The sequence below is a fragment of the Octodon degus genome, unplaced genomic scaffold (assembly GCF_000260255.1).
Source record: "Octodon degus isolate 3935 unplaced genomic scaffold, OctDeg1.0 scaffold00124, whole genome shotgun sequence".
Taxonomy (NCBI): Eukaryota; Metazoa; Chordata; class Mammalia; order Rodentia; family Octodontidae; genus Octodon; species Octodon degus.
This window is the reverse complement of record NW_004524700.1, coordinates 6,866,182-6,882,406: the sequence shown is the minus strand read 5'-3', so window position 1 is coordinate 6,882,406 and position 16,225 is coordinate 6,866,182. Positions and strand designations below refer to the sequence as shown.

At 35.3% G+C, this 16,225-nt stretch overlaps 1 protein-coding gene across 3 annotated transcripts in view; it reads left to right on the top strand.

The window, feature by feature from the left end:
* Positions 1 to 16,225, top strand: part of Dtwd2 (DTW domain containing 2) — a 215,665-nt gene that overhangs the window by 35,656 nt on the left and 163,784 nt on the right. Inside the window, exons 1-3 of one of the 3 annotated variants that reach the window (XM_023700579.1) lie at positions 5,364 to 5,439; positions 7,264 to 7,354; positions 15,730 to 15,824. In XM_023700579.1, coding sequence (XP_023556347.1) covers positions 5,390 to 5,439; positions 7,264 to 7,354; positions 15,730 to 15,824 — 236 coding nt within the window. In that variant the 5' untranslated portion in view covers positions 5,364 to 5,389. Of the gene's footprint in view, positions 1 to 5,363; positions 5,440 to 7,263; positions 7,355 to 15,729; positions 15,825 to 16,225 lie in introns of those variants that run through there. The other 2 variants (XM_004640600.2, XM_023700578.1) reach the window with 2 other exon arrangements.

Below are 16,225 nucleotides of genomic sequence, written 5' to 3'. Positions count from 1 at the left end.
TTTTTTTTTCTTGTCTATAAAGCATTTAACCCCCCCTGTACACAACTCACTCCTTTTGAAGAAAAAAAAAATTGAAATGTAAGGCTGTGTAAGATTTGTTTTTAAACTGTACAGTGCCTTTTTTTTGTATAGTTAACACACTACCGAATGTGTCTTTAGATAGCCCTGTGCTGGTGGGATTTTCAATAGCCACTAACCTTGCCTGGTACATTATGGGGGTTGTAAATTGACATGGAAATTTAAAGCAGGTTCTTGTTGGTGCACAGCACAAATTAGTTATATATGGGGACGGTAGTTTTTCATCTTCAGTTGTCTCTGATGCAGCTTATACGAAATAATTGTTGTTCTGTTAACTGAATACCACTCTGTAGTTGCAAAAAAAGTTGCAACTGTTTTGTTGACATTCTGAATGCTTCTAAGTAAATACAATTTTTTTTATTAAAAAAAAAGTCTAGAGTGCCTTCTTTGGTCATTCTGTTATAAATTAGGTAAAAATAATATTCATTAATGATTACCTTTAAGTATTTGTAATTCAGTGGTTATTTCCTAAGTGATGGTGAAAACTTTAGAGCTTTCAGTGATGCAAACAGCTCTCTGTAGCACATACTCCATAGGTTCCCCCACCACACCCTAGGTCTTCATGGTGTCATATTGCTACCATTTTTATGAAGGAGCAAGTTGAAAACTGTGACATTGTTAGTGACATATTTTAGTATTTCTTCCCCAGGCCTCTGCTTAATTGACTACTTTATGTTTCTTTGGGTTATTTTTATTCTTCAAAGTTTTAAAATAATTTTAGTGAGAAACAAATAGCAATGAGACAGTTTCAAAACTGATTAGTAGGACAGTTTCAATAATTAATACATTGCATATTGTTGTCTTCTTAGTAGTTATTCATAGTATAAGATGCAGACATGGTATGCTGTCCACAAACACTATCAGAATAACTCTATTCATTGAATTAAGAGAAAGTAGGTGTATATCTGTCCTATTTTGAATATACAAATAAAAATGTTCTTTCATTTGTATCCCCTTTTTTGGTTTAGTTTTGTCAGAGAAAGGTATTCCATTGCCATTTAAATATTGAAGGTGTGTGAATTCAGCAAAATATTCTAATATAGTCCAGTAGTCCATAATAACAGTGGGTTATCTGTAGGACTGGCAATGTCAGAAGTTGTTGACTTGAGCCTTTTGCATCTCAGCATATTAATATGGCTTTACTTTTTATACTTCATTTTTATACTTTTCTGCTAGGTAGTTAAGACCAATACTATATATTGTTGTTACTAAATTTCTGTGTAAAAATATGTAATTGTTTATTCCTATTTTTAAAAATATTTTTTAATTTAAATTTTTTTCTTCATATTCTGTAGGGACTTAAAGTTTAACATATCAATACTTAATGGAAAATACCTGTTCCATGTTATGTCTAAGATGTTAGATATTCAGACAAATAGTGGGTTAAGCTCACCTGCCTGTGTTGTAGGGTAATCATAAGCTTTTCTTCTGCAAATTTTATGTTGTACAAGTATCCTGATTTCTATTTTAAAACAAATATTCATTTACAAATAATCATTTTTGGTGTGTAATTATACCTTCATTTTTTCTCAGTAATTCTATAGGAAGCAAAGAGCTTTTAAATACTTCTTTCTTGCATAGTGAGAAAAAGCTCCACAAGAGCAGGAATCTTTGCTTTGTTGTTCTAATATCTGGCATAGTTAGATGTGCATTAATATTAGAATAAAATTTTGTTGAATTAATTAATCTGCTATCCATTTGATATATTTAAACCTTCAATAATTAAGTTTGGATATAAGGACTTTAAAAATGTTTTGACCGTTGAACTGCTGGTCATCATTGTAGTACATGAAGAGCACTGTAGATTAGGAAAGTACAGGAAGGATTACTATTAAGATTAAAACACAAGTTCTTATTAAACAGTAACACATTAAATGTAAAGTTAGTTGAAATTTTAAAGTATTTTAAAGACTACAGTTTTATTAGTTTAAAGTAATTGTAATTAGAATTTGATTAATAAAAGAGACATGCTTTAAAATAAGTAATGATGTTTATCAAGGTATCAAAGCATTACCCAAACCAATTAATTTTATTTTAAATTACAGTTAGTATTTACACACAAAGTGCTAAGCTGTTATTTTCTTCAGTAAATATTTCTGCCGCTTATGTGCTGTCATTTGTGAGAGTGATCACAAAGTATAAGAAAAGAAGATCTAACAATGGACTTCATTTATAACAAAAACTAATTGCTTCAGTACTATGCAGGATATAAAGAAGAGATCAAAATTGGAAATAAAGGGATATATGGATTAGAAAATTGCTCAAAAGAAAAATGTCTCAGGGTAGAGAGGTAAGAGGGAATGTAAAGATACTCCATGTATTCGTAATATTTTTGAACACTTTGCTAGTGCTAGGGTGATAGCAGTGAAAAGGTAGGGCAGGTGTTTTCTCTTGTAGCTTACATTGTAGGAAAGAAAACCTACATTCTGATAATATAATGTCAAACAGTGATAAACTTCTGTGAAGAGAATGCAGGAATTGAGAATAACAGTGGGAGAAGATTTAGATTATTTTAGAAAGAGCCATTCGGACAAGCCTTGCATATACCTGTGATGTGATACCAGGCACAATGCCAGTAGCCAGACTACAGGTGCATAAGACAATTTAGGTTGTGTGTGACACCAGCTTGCATTGGAACAACCTTAGGTATTTTCTGCTGCAGTCCTTAAGTAGCCTAACATAATAGTAGTCCAGTTCAGTTAGATGTCATGTTGCACACTGGGTGACAGTGGGCACCTGCCTATGGTAATAGTTTCACATTTCCGTGAGCCAGCATCTGTTATAACTTTGTAGAAGTAGTGAGGATTCTAATTCAGAGAAGACCTAAGTATGGTTTCCCAAACAGGTCATTATAGTTCTCCAGTTTATATACAGTCCCTCAGTCAGGTAATTTTATCACATGCAGTGTTGTCTAGAGCTCTTTAATTTGAAAAGGACTTATTTTCATATACAGGAAAATAGTGTGACTATTTTCTCTATACTTTGTTGTGTATTACTCATAAAAGTTCATTAAGATAGCTGTGGTGGTGCATGCTTGTAATTCCAGAACTTAGAAGGTAAATGCAGGAGTGCTGTGAATTTGAGACCAGCCTGGGCGATCTAGTGACTTTTAAAGCCAACCTGAATTACATAGTAAGATTCTGTTCAAAAAAACAAAAACCAGCCAACCAACCAATCAACCAAACTGACAAACAAAAGAATTCATCAGGTTGTTCTAATTTTCAGGTACGAGAAGAAGTTAGTGGGCAGGATTTAGGTATAAATGAATTCAGAACACTTGAAGGAAAAACAAACTACTGAGATGAACTCTGTTAGGGACTTGCATCTCAGACTGTGGTCCTTCTATCCTCAATGTCCTCACTGCTCAGCCATCCACAGCATCAGCTCTGCCTGGGAACTTAGTGGAAATTCAAATTCTAAAGCTTACTGAGTCAGAAGCTCTAATTGGTGGGGCTCAGAAATTTAGTTTAATGAGCCTTCCTTGGTGATTCTTAGGCAATTGAAAAAGAGTACTAGAGGGACCAAGTCAAGTACCAAGCAAAGCCTGTTCTTAGGTGGGTTCACTGGAAGAGAGGCAGATATGACAGTACAAGTGTAAATAGGAATATATAGACATTTTTTTTCATTCACTATAATGGAAAAGTGAATTCAAGCCTGGAGTTCACTAAGAAAAACTTGGAAACAAGAGGAGAGAGGATTGTTCTGGACTGTGAGCACTGTGATCCTGATTAAATTCTGTGCTTAAAGCGTTTTGAACATAGCACAGATTTATGGGTCTAATTGACTTTGGTGTGTTAGTTAAGAAGCTAACCCAGTTCCAGACAACCAACTTTTAGTAGAGTTTTAAAGCACAGTTGCTAAACATTCTTAATGGTTTCTTTCTCCCCCTCCACCCATTTATGTATTTGGTACATAATCTCACTATGCAGTTTGGACTCCTAGTGATCCTCCTGTTTTGAGCTTCTCCAGAACTGGGATTACAGGTGTGCTCAGCATGCCCCAGGGGTGGGGCTGGTGTGGCATGCGGGACCAGGGATTGAACCCTGGTCCTTCCTCTTGCTAAAGCAGGAGCTTAGTCTGCTAAGCTATCTCCCTGGCCCTCCTAATGGTTTCTTGATATGAAGATAACTTGATTTCTGGGGAGAGTTGTAGATTTTTACAATTTCATTCTAAAAGGCCACAATATTTCAGTTCAACTTATTATTTAAAAATTAGTTTCATTGGACTATTTTGCTGAGTCCATTAAGGGCAAATTATTTATCTTTACAGAGTTTACAAAGTACAGTTTGTATAAATTGATTTTATTATACCACTGATGGGCTTAAATGATATAGAAGTTTTATATTATTCTGAGGCTTCCCAAATAAGTAGAAGTTTAACTCAGTTTAATAAACAAGTTGTACACAACAAATTTCCAAATGCTAATAAATTATAAACTTTGTCTACTAAAGTTTAAAAATCACTCTTTTAGGGAAAATGTTAGTGTGGTAGCATGGGATGCTATGTGTTATGACTGTGATCTGTTAATGTTAAAAAATATTAATGTTAGTTAATCTAATGTTAATTATGGTTGATTAATGCTAATATTTGTAGTCTCAGTGGCTTTTTCCCCATCCAAGCTTTGTGTAGGATTTTTTAAAAATTCAAAGTTGAACTCCACCATATGTACATTAGAGTATTATTACGGTACAACTTTAGATTCTCCAGTGGTAGTTTTGAAAAACAGCAAGTTTTTTTTTTTTTTTTTTTTTCAGAACTGGAGATTGAACTCAGACCCTTGTGCTTGCCAGGGAAGCACTTATTCTACTGAGCCTTCTCCCTGGACCCAAAACAGCAGTTTTTACTTGATTCTTCTATTACATTCTGTATTAATTTTGTAGATCATTTCAGTTTATACTTTTGAAGCAGTATAAAAAATAGTCTGAAGTTTTTAGGTTTGGATTGTATTTTACCTTACTCATTCTTTTCTGAATTAGGAGTCAGTCCTTACAGTTGCCCTCTTTCTGTCAGCTGCTCAGTTCCATTCATCACAGTCGGTGTGTGTTTGTTTTACCCTTGTGATCATAGAAAGACTTGTCTATCTGTATAAATCTACCTACTTTCCTAAGGGCAAATCCAGTGTGGGGCAGAACAGTTGTGCTGAATCATCTCAAAGGTCACAGGGAATTGGATGTGCTGATTTCCCTTGGGTTAATCTTTTAGTCCAGGTTCAGAGAAGGAAGGAGGTGGATCATATTCTGCCTCTGCCTAGGATACTCTCTATCTTCGTTGTGGTTGTCCGCAAGCTTTTGGCTTGTCCTGGCTGTGTTGAATGGTGAGAAACTGCCTTGGATTGCATATAAAGTATAAAATATATTTAATGTATGTAACAAAATTTTCTTTTTATGTTTTAACTTGTAAAGTTATTTTATAAAATAGCATGAAATTTAAGAATTAAATAATAAAACTTACTTGTCTGTTTCAGTGGACTCTATCCAAAAGACCAGGCAGCATTACCTGCTTAGTAACAGCACACACAGGCACCCACACATGTAGGTAGATTGAAATACTGTTGTAGATCATTGCTGCATGTTATTCCCCAAATTGCACAAGTGCAGGTAATGAATGATTCATGAGGATTTTGCTTTACCTATGTATGGTAAGCCCAAGAGGGAGAGTTAGTACTGTGCTGTGCTCTCCTGTACACTGTGTTCTGTTGTTGCATATAGCCTTGGTAGAGCATCATACAGTTGAATCCTAAAAAATCCTTAAAAGTGTATGATCTTATGGGCTTTTATTACTAGCTTACAGACAGGGCTGATGTAGGTAATTTCTTCAGTAGGAGCATAGGCTTGGTGGTTTCTTAGAAAATGAATGAATAATTATAATGTGTATATGAGCCAATTTGCTCACACTATACTTTTTTACGTAACATCCACATTTCTTATCTTAAGCTGTAACTCTGTATAAGTGAAGTTGAAAGAATTGGCAGTGGTCAGTTTATAATAGTATATTAATGGGAATTCCTTTTACTTTCATATTCATCTGTATAGCATGTCATATCTGCCTTTAATAGTGATCTGGTGTGAAAAATTCAGTCCTATTGTATTTTATTTATTTGTTTGTTTATTTTTTGGTGGAACCAGGGATTGAACTTAGGCCCTTGAGCTTGTCAGAGAAGCACTTATTCCACTGAGCCATCTCCCCTGCCTCCTATCCTATAGTATTTGAGATCAGATGAATTTCCCATTATAAACTTGCTCATCAATATAGGACCTTCTTTTTTTTTTTTTTTTTTTTTTTTTTTGTGGAACTGGGGATTGAACTCAGGTCCTTGCGCTTGCCAGGGAAGCGCTTATTCTACTGAGCTATCTACCCAGCCCCAATATAGGACTTACTGATAATATATCTGTGTTTATTTATACAATACCTTTGAGTGGACACCCAAGAAACTGAACTGTTGTTGCCCCTAGGAAAAGAACACCTCATGTTGGAGGTCTGAGATGGATGGTGTATTTTTTTTTATTCTATTTGAATTTTGTTCTGCATATGAGTTACCCAAACAACAGAGCATTAAAAAGTAAATAAAAAAAAAGTCACAAAGTAATGGTAGTAAAGGGGGAAACAAATGGAAAAAGTGGATACTCTGTGGATGTAATACTGGATAAATATGATCTAGTGGGTTCTATTTGAATTTCTTCTCATAATTGGTGAGCTCTTTTACTTGATTGATGGCTGGATTTGATTAGAATTCTTTTCCAGGTGGTACTTAAAGTCATATTAATAATTTATCTTCATGTTCCTTTTAACTTGAAATGATAAAAGAAAATTTCCTGGTTTCTTTTTGAAGTGAAATCTGTTCTTGACTTGAAATGAAAAGTAGAAGTGTTACTTCATGAATAAAAGGACTTTGTGTATACTCTTCCACTGATGATAACTGAGATAAGATTTTTTTGCAGTATCTTATGTAAATTTACTTTATGGATTCTTACTTCAAAAAATGTCCTTCAGTTTCTTCCCAGATTTTCATGTCTCAATCTGGTTAAATTCATTTTTAGTGTTTCATTTTGAAAAGAATGGAACTTTTCAGATCTCTTTACATAACATAGATCATGTTCAAGAGTTAGGATATATCATTGTATTTAAAAAAAATTTACAGGTTTCCTTTTTTTTTCTTTCTTTCTTTTTTTTTTTTTTTTACTCTAGCCGACCTCAGAAAGTGTGTTTGTGTCCATTTCTACCAGTGCATCCTTTGCACATCTCTACTCACTTGTATATAATTCAGCATCCAGCAGAGGTAAGATTTGGTAAACTGTACAATTTCAAATAAAACATAAGACACAAGAAGAAACACACATAAAGATATTATTCTTCCCAGCTCTTTAGTATTCCTGAAAAAGGTAAGGCATATTTACTCTTTAGGAAAAATTTTATATATGATATGATAGAATAGAGTCAAACTATTTAGAGATAAAGAATATTTCACAAATCATTATTGAATAGTATAGGGATTTAGAATCCCCAAAGTGTAAATGAAGATGCATTTAGTTTTAGTAAAGAGCTAAGAAAATCACAGCTTTCTAAAAGGTTGATCATAGCTTATGTTTTTTGATGTCTTGTTAAAGTAAAAGTAACTTTGGCATTTTAGTCTTATAAAGTGACTATATAAGTACATTTTGGGTTTCTTTTAGAGGAACAGAACAGATATGTATATTTTATGATATATTTTATATTTAAAGATATTTTAATGAATTACTTTCCTATTCTGGCTAGAATTATATGTGTACCATCATGTGTTATAATTCTTGATTAACTGTAGTAATGAGAGGGGACAGAAGTTATAGTCAACTAAATTACATTGAATATAAAGATGTAATTGTAAGTGGATTTAATGTGTACTGGAGCTAAAACTCAGTATTTAGGAACTCCAAATACCTTGAATATATTCTCCTTTAAAACTTTCTTTTACTTTATTGGTGTATTTTAGATAAACATGATGACATTGATCATACGAGAGCCAGCCAGATAGCTCAGTGGACTAAAGCATCTTGCTTAGATAGAGCGCATGGGCTGGGATTCAGTTCCTGGCATACCATGCTGGCCTTGCCCCTGGGTTGTGCTGAGACAGTGACTGAGACTGGGCATTGTGGCACGTGCCTGTAATCCCAGCCCTTGGGAGGCTGAAAACAGGAGAATCACTCCGAGTCTGATCTATGTAGTGAGACCCTGTAGACCCTGTACTAAATACATCACAAAAAAATTCATCATGTGGAATTTGTACTGTATATATTTTTCTTTCAAATTTTTATTTCTAAAGAATACAAAATAGTGATAGAAAAAAACCCAGAAATAATACAAGATTTCACTAAGCTATGTAATAGGAATTCAACAATGGTTGTTCTATTACATGTTCTTCACATTTAGTTGTTCAGATTACCAGATATAAACAGGTAAGCTTTGTTTAAGGAAAAACAAAACAATAACAAAAAAGTTATAAGAAATTCAAAAGAGGAAAAAAAATCAAAGTAAAAAATATTTGAGCATTAACTGCTGCTTTTAAAAGACCAGCAGAAATCAACAATTTTATTATACAAACTATTCTGCAATATACCTAAATATATCTTTTCCATGTCTTTCATTTGTCCTTTTCTTCATCCTGGTTTTTCCTTCTCATTGAACAAGTTCTTTCCCTTTCTTTTTTTTTTTTTTTTTCAAAGTTTTATTGATAAACATATATCAATGAGACAGTTTCAAATCAAATCAAAAGTACAGTTTCAAGAAGTAATACACTGCATATATTCTTCTTAGTGGTTAATTGCTGTACAAGATGCAGACTTGTGATCCTACTTACAAACACCATTAGAACAAATCATTCTATTCATTAAGAGAATGCAACTATATAACTATCCCAACCACTTTGAATACACAGATACAAAATGGTCATTCATAGTTATATCCCAATTTTTTTAAGTTCCGTTGTTGAATATTATAGGTGTGTAAACTCAGCAAAATATTCTAAAAGAGTCCAGTAGCCCATAATAGCATTGGGTCTTCTGTTTAACTGGCAATGTCAGAAATTATTGACCTGAGTCCCCCACAGCTCAACACAACAACATGGCTTTACTTCCTATATTTCGTCTTCATACTTTTCTACTGGATGGTTAAGACCAAGGTAAAGCAGGACCTGTGCAACAAGAGTTGTAGCTTTTTGGTCTGAGAAGGTCAGTGAAATGCCCTCAGGATTTATTCTGAGATCCTGTACCTCAGATTGTAGAACCTTTGTCAGTGTCAGCCATGTGGATGAGTCACGGCCAATGCTTGGCCAATGTGCTCTCTGTGAAAGCCTGAGAGAGTGTCTTCTCCCCATGTGACTCTCCTTAGGCACACTCTACCTCATCGATCACTTTCCTCTTTGGCCCCATAATCTTCTTGATCAGAAAATTTGGGACACTACCGAGGTACATGACGTTACAGTACAAGTTCTCATATGTCCTGAGTCTTAACTGACCTTAGAAGGCTAGGGCCAAAATGTTGGCTTTCCTTGTAGCCCTCCTTTTAAGTTCTTTCCCTTTCACAGTATCTGTTTTGGTTTGTGTCTCGTCCCTAAAAAGCTTCATGCAGTCATGAGGTGGCTTCAAAAGTTTGCAATTAATTCATGAGCCAGTGCTGGGATTATGGGTGTGAGTGCTGTACCCATGGGGCAGATAGGCTAAACACAACATAAGGGAGACAAGACTTGCTGTCTGTTCTGTTACACCTCCCTTTTGCCTTTGATCTTGGCTGTTTTCTGCCTTCGTGAACTGCTGCCTCTGCCATGTGTCTCTCTGCCTTGGAGCCAGCTAAGTGTAGACTGAAACCTTCACTAACTATGAGTTAAGTAAGCTGTTCCTTCCTTAATTTTGGTTGTTGGGTATTTTGTCCCAGCCAAAAAAGAGTAACCAAGATAGTATCTATTGTACTTTTTAGATTTTAGTTATTTTTTCAGGTTCTCATATTACTGAGGAAATTCACACAAGTGAATTTGATTTATTTCACTTACAAATATAGTCTCTAGCTATATCCATTTATCCATAAAAGTCTCAAATTTATCTTTTTCATAGCTGAATAATACTCCATTGTGTAAAAATACCTTATCTTTTTTATCCATTCCTCAATTGATGGACATTTGGATTGTTTCCAAGATTTAGCTATGACCGTTGTGCTGCTACAAACATGGGTGCACATATATCGCTGTGGTATGATGATTTCAGTTCTTTTTGAAAAATACCTAGAAGGGGAATAGGTGGCTTGAATGGGATCTCTAATCCTACCATTTGGAGGAATCTCCATACCGATTTCCCTAATGGGTATACCAGTCTGTACTCACACCAAGAGGAGAAGGGTTCCTTTTTCCCCACAACCTCATGAGCATTTGTGATTGATTGACTTCTTGATGATGGTCATTCTTTCTGGTGTAAGGTGGTATCTTAGCATTGTTTTAATTTGTATGTTTTGAATCACCAAAGATGTTGAACATTTTTCATATATTTATTTATTATTTGTATTTCTTCATTTTCTTCTTTTTTGCGGAACTGGGGATTGAACTCAGGCCCGTTACTCTACTAAGCCGTCTCTCTGGCCCCTCTTCATTTTTGAAATCTATGTTTATCTCAGATTTTTGGATTGGGTCTTTCAATTTTGGAGGCCTGATTTTTTAAAAAGAATTCTTTATATGCTCCAGGTAGGAGTGCTTTGTGTGATGGACAGTCTGCTATAATTGTTTTCCACTTTGTGGGTTTTATTTTTACTCTGTTGGTGATTTCTTTGCACTTGCAGAAACTTTTCAAAAAGATGAGATCCCAGAGTTTGATTTTTGTTTGTGAACTCTTTACTGACCCCTATATCCTTAAGGTTTCTACGTACTTTATTTTCCAGAAGATTTAGTGTTTCTATTTTAATACTTAAATCTTTGATCCATGTTGACTACTTTTGTGCAAGGTGATAAGCATGGTCCTATTTTAAGCTTTTGGTATGTGGAAAGCCAAAATTTCTAACACCATTTACTAAAGAGAATATGTTTTTTCCAGAGAACATGTTTGGCCCTTTTGTCAAAGATAAGGTGGCTGAGTGTGTCTATATCTTATAATCTGTTCCATTGATCCTCAGGTCTGGTTTTTTTTTTGCCAGTACCATTGCTGATTTTATCACAGTAGTTTATAGTATAAATTCAAGTCAGAGATTATGATGCCTTCTGCATTTCCTTTTTACCCAGGACTGACTGCTTTTGCTATTGTAGGTCTTTTCTGGTTCCAGATGAATTTTAGGAATGTTTTTACCAGATCTGTGAAGTGTACTAGTCATATTTTAATTGGGATTGCATTGAATCTGTGTAACAATTGTGGGATGATGGCCATTTTCAAAATACTGATTCTTCCTAGCCAGGAGCTAGGAATATCCTTCCATTTTCTGAAGTCCTCTTCAATCTCTTTTTTTCAGAGTAGTATATGTTTGTATAAATCTTTAACTTCCTTTGTGAGATTGATTTCTCAGTATATCAGTTTTTTGGATGTTATTGTGAAAAGTCTCCTGTTCTCTTCTATTTTTTGTCTGTGTCTTTGAACAATTGAACAATTCTTTTCTGTATTTTAGGGAAGGATGTACAGGGTGTTAAGGGTCTCACTACTAGATCAGACTCATAGTCATTCTCCTGTTTACAGCCTTCCAAGTGCTGAGATTACAGGTATGCACCACCACACCCAGTCTCAGTCACCACCTCAGCTCACCCTGGGTGGGTGGGGCTGGCATGGCAGGCCTGGGGATCAAATCCTTGGTCCCTGAGCCTCCTGGCAGGCGCTTTAATCTGCTGAGCTATTTGGCCAGCCCTCCCTTTTTATTTCTTTATGTAGTTTTTCTCAATTGAACAATTCTTCCACAATGTCATTTCTTTTTTTACCTGAGAGATTATTTTTTATGTATTTGGTATAGGGTCTCACCACAGGTTGGATTTGTACTGATCCTCCTGTTTTTAGCCTCCCCAGCGCTGGGATTACAGGCATACGCGATCACACCTAGTCTCTGTGGCTGGCTCAGTATGTCTGGGGTCAGGGCCAAAGCGGTATGTGATGCCCAGATTGAACATGGTTCCTGCGCTTGCCTATGCAGGTGCCTATTCCTATGAGCTATTTCACTGGCCCTTGAGAGATTATTTTTGATCTGATTTCTTCCATGGCCTGATAGAGTTGTTTCTTTACTTCAGTTGCTATCATCTCTAAAATTTCTGTGTATGAATCCCAAATTCTTCTGTGACCTTGTCTCCTAGATTTGTTTTGTGTGGGCTTGAGGTCTGAGATTGCTTTTTATTTCTTCCTTTTTTCATTTTTGGAAGTGATCGTAGTTGGCCATGGTGCAGGTCAGCAAGGCTTTCAGAGTGGGAGAGCAAGGTAGACTCATCATAACTCCTGCTGTGTGGAGTTCAATGTGGATTCTACCTCATTAAGAGGCAGGTATGTTGCCGTTCAAGAAGGATCAGATGATGATGAGTGCATGCTGAAGATGTTTAAGGCTCTCTCGATGGTGTACTGGCACAGAGTTGTGCTCTGCAAGGCTCCTGCAGCTTGCTGTGGTAGTCAGGACTCCCTGTTCTTTAGGGTGAGGAGGGGTGACCCCATTCAGGAAACTGGCAGGAAGGCTGGGGCAGCCTGGGTAGTACTGTGTGTCTCCCTGGCAGTCTTCTGGGTGAGGAGGGGTGGCTAGATTCCACAAACTCTGGCATGGATGGCTGGGTGGCGGGGCCTATCTTACGAGGTCTCTCTAACCTGTACTATACATATCTTAATTCTTTTTTTCTTCTCTTCCCTCTCTTCAACCCCCTTCTCATCCTTATTTATAAAAGCTTTGTTTGCGGTTTTTCATTCTATTCTTTTTTTTTTTTTTGTCCTTTTTTCCTTTCCCTGCCTCAATCTCACTTTTGAAGAGAAATAATTTTCAGAGTCTTTTTTAATCTTTAAGATTTCAATAAAGATAAAAAGTTAATTAAGTTTTCTTATTTTTCCAATGATGAAACACTTTTATTTCATTGTAGTTTATTATTACATTTGTTGAGCAACTTAATTTTTTTTTTAGTTTAAGAACACCAAGATTTTTTTACACTTCTAACAGTTTGGTCACAAGAGTTATATTAACTGCATCTGAGCTTATCCCATGGTATATAGCTCAAACTTAGCAGTGATAGGTTGTTGGCCACAGCACTTTGGTTCAAGAATTTTTATGGCAAATACTGTTATCACTTTACATTATATATAGTGCCTTTTAATTTTTATGTTGTTCCAAGCTGGCCCCTGGCACAGTTGTTTAAATCGCCTGCTTGGGCAGACTCAGTCTGATGCAGGGGACCACAGTCCAATCCCCACCTGCACAACCTCACCAGACTGCCCTTAAGGCAGCCTGGACTCCCCCACCTCAAAAAAAAAAAAATCTGTCTCTAATTTTTACCACTGGAGAGATAGCTCAGTAGAATAAGTGCTTGCCTGGCAAGTGCAGGGTCCTGAGTTCAATTCACTGTACTGCAAAAAAAAAAAAAAAAAAAAAAAAAAAAAAAAAAAAAAAAAAAAAAAAAAAAAGTTGTTTCAGACATCAGCTAGCTTTTAAATGTAGATGTGTTCATTGACTTTTTGACAATTTTAATCTTTTCAAACCTCCAACATTTTTTACCATTATTAATTTACAGTTTAGAAAAAAATCTGTCAAAAAATAGCTTGTGCTACAAATGTGACTCATGGATGTACAAATATATTCATATTTTTCCTTATAGAAAAGGAACTACAGTCATCATCTAACTCATTAATACTGGGTTGTCTGTGATTAACTTCAGCAAATTATTTTTGATAAAAGAATATGCCAGTTTGATTTTTCCACTCTAAAAAAAATGGTTAAAAACCATTTGGAAAGGCTCTAGAAGGGGATGTTGGGAAAAGACTTGGTGGAGCAGATCATATAAAGTGATATCATAGAGGATTTCAAAATGTAGGTATATGAATATATATATAGAATTACTTAAGGATAAAAGCAGGTTGGGCCAAGGATATAGCTCAGTGCCACCTGGCACAGTGCCATCTTGGCAAGTGCAAGGTTCTGAGTATGATTTACAGTACCAGAAAGCAAACAAAAAACCTAAAGAAGGTTCATTCAAATATAATAAAAATATATAGAAATATATAAAATGTGTGAAAAAAAAGCTTTACAACAGAGCAGTGGTAAACTCTGTGGCCTCTGTGAACAGTGTATATTTTACTATAATGATGTATCTTTTTTTTTTTTTTTTTTTTGGCGGAACCGGGGATTGAACTCAGGCCCTTGCACTTGCCAAGGAAGTGCTTATTCCACTGAGCCATCTCCTGGCCCCAATGATGTAAACACTATTCATTAGTTTAGTTTAATCACTTTACAGAGTACCCAAGTATCACCAGGTGGTGTGTGTGTTTATGTATTGACTAACCAGAGTGTGGCTTGGGCAAGTGTCATGTTAGTTGATTCTTGTTGAATAAATTTGATAAAATTGTTTTATATTTCCTGTAACATTGTCTTATAAAACAATGAAATAATGCATATTTTAGTCATCCTGTATTTAACTAATTGGATTGGTATGTGGTTAAAGTTTAAAAGGTGGGGCTGGTGAGATGGCTCAGTGGTCTAAAGCACCTACTTAGAACAAGCTAAGCTGAGCAAAGCACAGGGACCACGGTTCAATCCCTCAGCACCACATGCCAGCCAGCCCGCCCCCTGGTGGGCTGAGCTGGCCACACACACAAAATAAATAAAATAAATAAATAAATAAATATTTAAAAAAAAAAAAGATGACAAAAAAAAAGTTTAAAAGGTGAGGGTAAGGAGTGGTAGAAGAAAATTGAATCTTTGTTTTGAGAGGCTGGAGTTTTAAAATGCAGTAGTTAAAAGTGAGGGCTGGAGCCCCATTGCCTGAATTCAAATGCTTAATAGCTTTGTAAACTCTGTAACTTTGGGCTAATTTACCTCTCTCTGTGTTAGTTGCCTCTTTCATAAAATGGACTCAGTAAAAGATATATTTCTTTTCTGGTTTATTATGAAAAGTAAATGAATCTCTATATTTGTATCTATGTATTGCACTTACAGTTGTATACATTAATGGTAACTATGGTGATGATGATAATTGGTAGTTTACAGGTAATATCTAAAATTGATAAGCTAAGAAATAGGAAGAGAATGTATGCAGAAATAGAGATAACTTTTAGAAGAAATAGAGTTAAGGTGGTTGTCTCTTGGAAGTGGTACTGGGGAGTGTATCTGTGGACAGCTATAGTATTTAAAATCTTATAGCACTATTTAATTTGACTTAAGTTGGTCAATAAAATTATGGGAAAAAAAAAGTTTGGAAAGTGACTAAGTCTATATTAAAGTCTTATAATAATGAGAAGGAGTGAAAAACATTATGAGAATATTGGAAAATGTTGTAAATCACCTACGGCCTATATAGTAACTAATCACCTAGAATTCTTTTGGCAACAAGATAGTTTACAGTGCTGTGGATACAACCTAGGGGCTTGTACATGCTAAACAAGTGCTTCACTGCTGAGTCACACCTGCAGCCCCATCATAAAGGTTTTACAAGTATGTACATTTAAGTTAAAATCTATGTTTTAATTAATTTTTTCACTATAGGAAAACAAAGTATTGCGGACTGTTCCTCTGCTAGAAGCATGCCTCCCCCAGGACAAATGTAAAGTAAAGATTGGTCGTCGCTTCAGTGAAGAAAGGTAAATTAAATTTTAGTACAATTTAAAATAGTTCTCTCCTGTGACTCATCCACATGGCTGACACTGACAAAGGATCTACAAACAGGGTAAATCCTGCGGGAATGTGACTGACCTTGTTAGATACAAAAGTTACATTTTTTGTTATATAGGTCTTGCTTTATCTTGGTCTTAACCATCCAGCAGAAAAGTATAAAAACGAGGTATTAAAAAGTAGAGCCATATTAATATGCTGAGCTGTACAAGGCTCAAGTCAGCAATTTCTGACATTGCCAGTTCTACAGATAACCCACCACCATTATGGACTACTGGACTATATTGGATTATTTTGCTGAATTCATGCACTTACAATATTTGAATGGCAATGGAATACCCATCTCTGACAAAACTAAACAAAAAAAGGG